The sequence below is a fragment of the Cryptomeria japonica genome, chromosome 10, assembly GCF_030272615.1.
Source record: "Cryptomeria japonica chromosome 10, Sugi_1.0, whole genome shotgun sequence".
Classification (NCBI taxonomy): Eukaryota; Viridiplantae; Streptophyta; class Pinopsida; order Cupressales; family Cupressaceae; genus Cryptomeria; species Cryptomeria japonica.
In genome coordinates, this window is record NC_081414.1 from 354,185,768 (window position 1) to 354,196,029 (window position 10,262).

Genomic DNA, 10,262 nt, shown 5'->3' on the forward strand with positions numbered 1-10,262 from the left:
TAAAACCGGAAGTTGAGATTTGATCCTTGCACAAGCAGAGTTTGCCTACAACAATTTAGGGAATAGGAGTACTAGAAAAACACCTTTTGAGATTGTTACTGGAATGGATCCTAGAGGTATATCAAAATTGAGGGATGTTAATAGTGAAGACCAGAGAAGTTCAGAAGCAGAAGACTTTGCAGATCACATGGCAACCTTGCATATTCAGGTTAAGTAGCATTTAGAAGAAACATGAACAACAAGTATAAGGAGAAGGTAGATGAGAAGAGGAGACATAAGGAATTTGAAGTTGGCGATGAAGTGATGGTATATTTGAGAAAAGAGAGATTCCTGGTTGGAACTTATAACAAGATGCAGATGTAAAAGGTTGGGCCTTGCAGGATTTTGAGGAAGTTCAATTCTGAAAATGGATATGAAGTAGAGTTACCGGATAGTCTGAGTATTTCACCCGTGTTTAACATTGCAGATCTTCATGAGTATCATGAACCAGAATTCAATGAGGACAATATTGCAGACTTGGAGAAACAGTTTCCCTGGAAGGAACCATATCGGATTGAAGAGATTTTGGATAGTAGGATTGGGCGTAGTACCTGGAGCAGTCAGTATAAAGAGTATCTTGTGAAGTGGAAGGATAGACCGATTGAAGATTCATCTTGGATTTCTCAGGCAGAGGTAGACCGCCTTGGTTTTCCTCTGATCCCAACAAAGTCAGAGGCTCACTTTTTCAATAACCCCGGATGTCTGATGCAAGAGCATCCCCGGTTCATAGCAATCTTGCATCATCCAAAAACATTTTCCTTTTTGTTTCCTTTCTATTTGTAGTTTCAGATTTTCTTTCTGCGTGTCCCAGTTTTAGCTCACCGGATCTTGTGGAGTTGGATTCTACTTGAAGACTTGATCATCTTTTTTATTTTAAGACTGCATCGCATTTGGATCATTTTCTGACAAGATATTGCTATCAGTTTCCTTGACAGTTTCCTGTTACCGGTCGACAGTTCTTGTTACTGGTTGCTTGGACCTATTTTGGTGATCTACCAGAACCCTTTCCAAAGCTTGCAGAGCCTTGGGCGTTGATTCCGATGTTCTTTGGCGTGTGGCTGACCTTTTCCCGTGATCTACATTTCATCCTTTGGTTTTTCCGAAGGAATCTCTTGGTAGAGGCCGACCTGGTTATTTTACACCTTAGGTCTTGTTCTTCGTGTTTTGATCCCTTTTGGGTCGATTGGATCCTTTGGATCAATATATATATATAAAATTGCGCATTAGAATGTAATCAATCGAAGAATCAAGTAGCGATACTGTGCATAAAAGATAGATCTTAAGATTCAAGGTCCCGGTTGTGACCTATTTTGTATGTTCTACTAGGCTTGTGAGCCAGTATGCTGTAATCCGGTTGCTACCGGTTGGATGTAATCAATTTTCATGGAATAAAACAATCTGCTCTGCATTGCCTCCATCATATCTTTGTGTTTCCGTTGTGTTTACTATTGCTGACCGGTCCGGATTGATCTCTTTGAGGTCCCTCCTCATCGGCGACTATTTCAATTCTACATACCTTTCTCCCTTTCAATATTTAATAGTTACAACCATTGTAGATTGTAGGAAAAAAACCTACACAATAGAGTAGGTACATGTAATGTCCCCGATATAATTAAATAATAATTTTAATTACTTTATTGTAAGGCCCCAAACTTAATAATAAATCTTTCGGGCCCTTTTATTTATTTAGATTAGGTAAGTCTTAGTTGGACGTGTTGACCCACTTGTAACCCTTCGGGAAGTTTCCTGGAGCCCATATATATGGCCAAGTTAGTCTTTGTCATAGGTAGGTATGAATTTTGGTATTTTCTCTTGCTTGTGCGAATTCCACTTGGAGTTCAACTTGTCTATCGTTTCGGAGGTGAGAGATCCTCCCTGCTTGGCATCCGCAGTTTCAGTGGGAGTCCTCCTCACCCTATTCTGCTTCTATTCTGAGTTTGTGTAATCTATTGTGCAATCATTATCAATATCATTTCTTGTGCATGTGCAAATATTCATCATCTACATTGAAGTCTCTTGTGCCTAGAATAATAATAATTCATTCCACTGATTAAGTGTCTGAAGGGTTTGAAGGCGGAACTCAACAAGCATTCACCTATCGTACGACCCTTACCGTGCAAACATCCACCGAACGGCCTTGCTCCACCGTACGACCCTGAATTATACCACCGTACAACCTCTGCACCAACACTACTGTACGCCCAACACCACCGTACGCCCAACACCACCGTACACCCAACGCCATCGGACAACCAACACCACCGTACGCCCAACGCCATCGGATGACCAACACCACCGTACGCCCAACGCCATCAGATGACCAACACCACTGTACGCCCAACAACACTATACACCCACCACCAACTGTACAAGATCGTACATACTATACGACCTAGCATAGCCTCATTGTACGGCTCGCACAAACACCACCGTACGCCTTCTTTGTGGTCTTCATAGCTTGCCGAAGGGGTTTCTGTGAGCTGATCGCCTCAGGTACATTACAGTGGTATCAGAGCTGGTAATTCTGCTAGCTTGTCAGGATTTTCATGACATCAAATGAAGGACTGATAGATGCATTGAAGGAGTTAATAAGTCAACAAGAGCTTTGCCAGATCCTCGCTAGAAGGCTTGCCATATGTTCTCTATCCCAGATTTTGACGAATTGGAAGGAACATTTGTTGATTGAATACTCCAAGAATACATTCGCGTGCGAGCTAATTGATGGTCAAGTGCAGGATGACAGATACAAGGTGTTTGACGACATCATTTACTACAAAGATAAAATCTATTTGGTGCCCGAGTCCAAGATGAAGGAAATAATTCTAAAAGAAATGCATGACTCTCCCTTAGCCAGCCACCCGGAATATCTAAAGGTCTACAGACAAATCCGAGACAAATTTTCTTGGAAGGGCCTTAAGAATGACGTTCTGTAGTACATGCGTGAATGCTCCACCAGCAGAACAAATCCGAGCACACCTTACCTGCTGGATTGTTTCAGCTATTGCCAATCCTCAACCAGAAGTGGGATAGCATCTCGATGGATTTCATTACCGGGTTTCCAATAGTTCAGGGAAAGGATTGCATCTTCGTCGTGATAGATCGTTTGACCAAATATACCCTTTTCTTTGCCATCTCCACCAGATGCGAGGCAGTTCAAGTGGCTGAGTTGTTCTTCCATAAGGAAGAGTTTCATCTACATAAGAAGAACCTATTGCAGATGAGTTTTGAGATTCCAGACCATCATTGGGAAAGGGATGATTGGCAAGATGACATGATAGCTTGGGATCCGGGCATCGATGTGTTTGATGATTGGCTTCAGAGGGATCTTGGCGACTCCGAGCATGGCAATAATTATATCAGAGTGGAGCAGCTAAAGCTGGAGGGAGGTTTACTCTTCTCGCTTACTTCCATGTGCGTGCACATGGTCATGTTGCGTCATGGATATTTCAGATATGACTATCGGTGTTCGTGCTCGGTATGGGACTCTGGATCTTTGCAGTGGGCAAACTGTTTGATGATGGATTGTTTGAGGGTAAGCAATTTCTAGGCGGCGAGGATTTGTAATGTCCCCAATATAATTAAATAATCATTTGTAATGTCCTCGATTTAATTAAATAATAAATTTAATTACTTTATTGTAAGGCCCCAAACTTAATAATAAATCTTTCGGGCCCTTTTATTTATTTAGATTAGGCAAGTCTTAGTTGGACGTGTCGGCCCGTTTGTAACCCTTTGGGAAGTTTCCTGGAGCCCATATATATGGCCAAGTTAGTCTTTGTCATAGGTAGGTATAAATTTTGGTATTTTCTCTTGCTTGTGCGAATTCCAGTTGGAGTTCAGCTTGTTTGTCATTTCGGAGGTGAGAGATCCTCCCTTCTTGGCATCCGCAGTTTCGGTGGGAGTCCTCCTCACCCTATTCTGCTTCTGTTCTAAGTTTGCGTAATCTATTGTGCAATCATTATAAATATCATTTCTTGTGCATGTGCAAATATTTATCATCTACACCGAAGTCTCTTGTGCTTGGAATAATAATAATAATTCATTCCATTGATTAAGTGTCTGAAGGGTTCAAAGGCGAAAATCGACAAGCATTCACCTATCGTACAACCCTTACCGTACAAACATCCACCAAACGGCCTTGCTCCACCGTACGACCTCTGCACCAACACCACCGTACGCCCGCCACCAACCGTACAACCAGGCCCAACACCACTGTACGCCCACCACCAACTGTACAAGATCGTACATACTGTATGACCTGGCACAACCTCACCACACGACTCACACAAACACCATCGTACGCCTTCTTTGTGGTCTTCACAGCTTACTGGAGGGGTTTCTGTGAGCTGATCGCCTCGAGTACATTACAGTACATGCCCTCACAAGTATATTTTTGCAACTATTATTGGTATCACCATTCCCTTTACTTTTTGAAGGAATGGGTGAAAGGGGCATCATCTTCTATATATGTGCAGTGAATAGTAAATTGCAACCCTTTACAATTTTATATTTTGTTTGGGCCCTTGCTTTAGTGTGCCTTCTCCTAGGTCGTTTCAAGCCTATTTGGCATTTCCTATCTTATTGTTGTCATATGCTAAGATTGAGACCAAATCCTATGTCCATAGTCCTGATACTTTGTCACTACTCATTCTAGTCCGTTTTTGAGTGGACTAGGTCACCCAACACCCCAATCCCTCCAAAAGGGGCCCAAATTCAAATGTGTGCATGTGTTAGTCCCTGCTATTTGTGATTCGATCTTGATATTTTCATTTGAATGTTGGAAGTTGGCCTAAATTCGTAAATAAATTGAGAACCCTATATTTAAAGCAATCATTTATCATTCACAAAGCTTAATTAAATCTATCATTACAATTCAAGAGTCCTAATTTGTTCAATTCAAGAGAAGATCTAAGTACAAGGAGAAGCAAGATACAACAACCTATCTTCAAGTATGATTTTATGAGTGATTATGTTATGATTTGTCATATGTGTTATTGCATCAACACTTGGAGGACTTGTCTAAAGAGCATTGCATCACCACCATTATCAATCATAAGGTATAATCTTGTCAATTTAACATTTCAATTATGATTTAGCCTCTTCACTACCAAGGTAAGCTCTCTTTTTTCACATCATCATTGTTGTTGTAGATGTGTGAACACCAACATGAGATTTGACTTAGGCAAGCCCCTATACAACACAACCTTTCCCCCCCTCTTTTGTGTGTGTGAAAGTATAAATTTGACAATGGAGAGTTGCATAATTATGTAGAGTAGACTGAGACAGATAGTCTCAAACTTCGAACATGTCAAAACCCCTTGACTATGCTAATTTACACACTCGTCTGACACTTTTTGGCTGAGATTCTAGGAAATAGGCTTAAAGGACATCCTAATTGCATTTCTAAAACCCTCTAATAGTTTGGACACCCTCAAGAATAAGGGGCTTAAGACACTAGTCCAACATTTTTGGTTCTAGATTTCAGCTATAGGTTCCTCTCTTCATCTCATTTCCAGATTTGAGCTTTTGTGTTGGTTTACTATTCTGTATGTCATTGTTTATGTTGGAAGTTACCATTTTCCTATCATTTTACCTAGTTCATTCACACAAATTGCACAATGCCAATCCCATAACAATAAAAAGGGAGTCATTTAAACCTCAAAAGTGTTTATCTCTTCGATTAGGATTGTAGCTAAACCTAGGTAGTTTATGCTTCTAATGATATTCCCAAATGGAGATTTGAGATCGTATTTTACATTCCTAGGCTAGGATCTCATTTCCCACATATCAATATGGAAAGATAGAAACTCTACTTTTTTTTTACTAATGCTCTTACATATGTTGATTTTGCTACTCACTCTAAGGTGATGATTATCTCCAATGTCCTCTTGTAGACTAATATTCAAGTCACTAAGGTTGCACTAGAGCTTCACAATCTCTAGACTCTTATTGACCATTAGGGGAATGCTCCCTACACTATGGAAAGTGTACTTGCATTAGGGGAACAATCCCTACACTATGGTAAGTGTACCTCCCATGATAACTTAGACTAATTCCTCTTGTCAATGTAGGAGAAGTAGTTGTTTGGTTTTTTCTCATCATCACCATGAAAACCATCAAAGGGTAACCACCCCATTGTTGTCATAGCCTACAAGACAAAAATCTAATCGGACCCTTTCCCCTACTTCTTGACAACCATAGAGGATGGTCTTACCATTGCTTTAGTCTTTGGTGTCCTCTCAATCAAGGTAAATTTTCTCAACTTCAACTAGTGATTTCTCTAGCAAAAAATGATCAGAATCTTGTGCATCAAGTGGAAGAGCTTAATGATGGTTAGAAGCTTGTGGATGGTGGTTGTGATCTTCCAAGTGGTGGGAATAAAATCCTAAGGACTATGACCCCCTCCTACTTTTAGAATTGCTCCAAAGTAACGTAATGTTTATTTTTTAGAATAATTAATTTTTTACTGTTGTTTTCTTTTTAGGGTTGTGGTTTCTTCATTTGCAACTTTGCTGCTTTTGTGTCTTTGGATTCCTAACTTTACTCATTTAATTTTAGAATGTGAGCACATGTTGCATGTTGCTTTTATAAAGTTTTTTTTTTTTTAATACATAATATCTTCTTCAAGACATGTATATTTCAAATTTTTGTTATGGTCAATGGGTCCTTGGTTTGTTGGTGAAGTTAAATGATTCTTAATGAACCCACTAAAGATCAAATCTTTTTGAATATAAGACCACAACATCATATAAAATAAAATTGTATTATACATTGAACAAAGAATAGATTTTAATGAATTTAATTTTGATAAAAAAACCCTCTTTTAAAAAAATTATGATGTGAATGTGCTTATAAAGCAAGAGAAATCCAACTTGTTAGTATTGTAAGCTTGTCTTATTTTTATCTGTTTGAAGATCGACATGTAGACTTATGGAGTCAGGTCACTGATGTAAGGGTTTCGAACTCTTTGTATCTATCTAGTGAACCAAACACATCCATGACTACTATAAATAATTGTAAATCAGAACAAATTTGTAATTACTGTAAACAAGAACATGTTCTTAGCGAAATACTATTTCTCAAAAATCTAGTTCAGACATGGTTCTTATATGATTACTGACTGGTGCTCACTATGTTCTGTAACAGTTGGGCGATTTTAAAATCTCCACCAACCTTGAGAAGATCAAAAAACTTATTTAATAAAAGCCAAAACAGCTAGAGTTTTTAAAATAAATGTGATCTATGATTTATTATTGGGATGATAAATAATGTTATTATGTAATAAGGAATGATTTGAAATATTAATGCAAAAGTCAAATATTAGTTTAAATCATTAATAAAATCATTATCATTTTCATTTAATATTTATATTGAGAGATTTGAACTCAGCCATCTGAGCTATTACACTAATTAAATCATTGTTCAAATGCATTCCCAATCCATATGAGTTTTCTGTATTTTATAGCATTCCAGATAACATTTGAGTAAAACTTAGTTTTGTTAGGTATTGACTTTTAGAACCAGTGAAAAAACCAAGACCAGACTAATTCCCAAACAATCCAGGTTTTCTATTCCCCCACGTCTAGAAAGCCTAAAATGAAAAGTCTTTGCAGCATTTTTGTGAGAATATTCCTCTGCTTTCCTGTCATGAATTTTTTAAATTCTTGAAACAATCTGAAATTTGTATTATTATCAGTACTTCAGATACTCTGTCTCAGGCAAAGAAGCCCAATCATTCTTTCATTTTATTCTATTCTCTGTAGAGAAAGCAAAGGCAAAGGCCATGTTAATATGGGCAGAAACATATCTAGACCTGGTGCTGGTTCCATCAGGCCTTCTCTTCCTTGGAGTATATCATCTCTACCTCTTGTATAGAATTCTCAAGTATCCCCATTCAACTGCCATAGGATTCGACAATGACAAGAAAAAGATTTGGGTACACAAGATGATGGAGGTAAGTCATCCTATTTATTTGATCCAAGACTCTTTTTTTCTCAATGAATTGAATTGTAATGTTAAAATGTTTTTGATTGCAGGACATTCCTAGAAACACAGAAATAGCACTTCAAGTGATCTCAAGCAACATATCAGCTGCCACATATCTGGCAGCACTTTCCATTTCTCTGAGTTCACTGATTGGCACCATTGTGGGTAGCAGCACAACAAACAGTCAATCCAAAATTCTGGCGGATGAAATAATCTATGGAGACAGAAGTACTTCAGTTGGGTCTATTAAATACGCAAGCCTTCTGCTCTGTTTTTTAATAGCCTTCATGTCTCAAGTGCAGTGCATTCGTTATTTTACTCATGTCAATTTTCTGATCAGCACTCCAGGTTCCAGTGTGCCTGCACATTATGTAGAGGATGCTGTAATCAGAGGGAGTAATTTCTGGGCACTAGGACTCAGAGCTTATTACTTTGCATTTCCTCTGCTGTTATGGGTATTTGGTCCCATACCCATGTTTAGTTGCTCCTTGGGAATGGTCTGCTTCTTATATTTTCTTGATTCCAAGGATAATCCAATCCCACCATTGGGGGTTAAGGAGCAGAAAACTGGGTTAGTTGCAGAGACTAAGCGAAGAAACCAGAGAGGTCCGGTGATCGAATCTAGCAATGGCCACTCGACACTTGCCAGTTTCATGATGACCCAAATGGTATCGCCACAGTTGCAGGTGGGGTAGATAAATTCGTGGCTTCCTTCAAAGGATCTGCCAAGGACACAATTTTTTCTTTCGTTGTGGATTATAAGTACTCATAATTTATGATTTGAATTCATACCATTTTGAGGGCTCACATATATCTCATCTTTAACATGAATCTTCATCAAGAAATTTTTTTCTTTACCAACTAAATTGTGCTTGTTGATTTAACGTGTACGTAAGCAAATGAAGTTTGTGATTCCGTCCATAATCCAAATTGGCCCTGCTGACCTAGGGCAAATGACATGATATATAAATTGACGAGCTTTCTTGTAATGCAGAATAGTTTTCCTTTCCTCATCTTGTTATGTATATCATGATGAGTTTTCTTGTAAGTACTATTCTGGATAGTATCTTTGATATCTCTTTGATGGCTTTGTTTCTCATGAGAATTAATATCATAAATGTTTTAATTTTGATTCATTTTCTTTTAAAAAAATTCTTAACATCATATTGATAAAACTAAGATTATATAATGTAAAAGTTGAAAAAGCTTTGTAGGGAGTTTAAAAAAAACAGAGAAAGCAAGAGCTGCCAATAAAAAGTAGCAACACATCCACCATAAAATGTGTATATAAGAAAAAAAAAAAAAGAAGAAAGAGAAAAGAAAAAAACACAAAAAAAGAGGTACTTAAAAGAGAACAAAACTGAAGCGCAGCCCACCAAGAAAGGACTAAAGCTCAAATCGTAGGAAAAACATAGAAAAAAGAGAAAAGTTTGACTCTTGATTGTACATTACAATTAAATAATATCTTTAAATATAAGACTAACCAGATACTATTTTTCATTTAATGAGTTGTGTGTGAGGAACCTTTGCTTGTTTCACAAGTGTAGAAGTGCAATTGAGATGATGTGGAATTTGTGTAGGAGTGCAATTGAGCTGATATGGAATTTGTGACAAAGAAGTTCCCATGCTAGACTGATCTTGTTTTTGTATTAGTGTATGTCTAGTCTTAATCAGATGTTAGATTAGTTATCTAGTCCCTCACATGTATTTGTGTCTATTAGAGATAATTGTGTCACATTATATCACTTTGGAGTTCATGTCATCCTATACATCTTGAGGTTAAGAAATAAGATAAAACAACTGCAATAATATCTATTGCAAGTGTATGTAAATATTAAATATAATTTGTTTATCAAGGATTACCATACAATGACTATGATTGCATAAAAGTAGTTCAATAATAATAAAATAGATCTACAAAAAAATGAACATAGTTTACATGGAGAAACCCTTTCACAAATACTAAATATAACTCCCAATGAGTCATGAGTACAAAACTTAACCTCCATACCAATAATAGATGACATATTTGACTTGAAACTCCTCCATAATGACCATTATTTTAAAGTAGGTGTTCAAAATGATCACTCAATTTATATGAGACCCACCAACAACATACAAGATACTCTAGTACACAATTGTCGTGTCCAAGTTGAGAATTTTGCTAAAAATAGCTTCATAACAATTATTGCCAACTCCACATCCTTCATGAGTGCATATAACAATTAATGCCAAGA

The 10,262-nt window shown here is 37.6% G+C and overlaps 1 protein-coding gene across 1 annotated transcript; it reads left to right on the top strand.

The window, feature by feature from the left end:
* Positions 1 to 7,476: 7,476 nt before the first annotated feature.
* LOC131051687 (uncharacterized) lies at positions 7,477 to 8,939 on the top strand. The gene is made up of 2 exons (XM_057986286.2): positions 7,477 to 7,993; positions 8,076 to 8,939. Exons 1-2 carry the CDS (start codon positions 7,823 to 7,825, stop codon positions 8,718 to 8,720), a joined length of 816 nt encoding a protein of 271 aa, XP_057842269.2. The 5' UTR covers positions 7,477 to 7,822; the 3' UTR covers positions 8,721 to 8,939.
* Positions 8,940 to 10,262: the final 1,323 nt, after the last annotated feature.

What these genes read in the sequence shown, in the direction of transcription:
- LOC131051687 (XM_057986286.2), top strand. Translation starts at nt 7,823, where the DNA reads ATGTTAATATGGGCAGAAACATATCTAGACCTGGTGCTGGTTCCATCA. An exon ending in GGGTACACAAGATGATGGAG is followed by an intron (nt 7,994 to 8,075) that starts GTAAGTCATCCT and finishes TTTTGATTGCAG; the next exon opens with GACATTCCTAGAAACACAGA.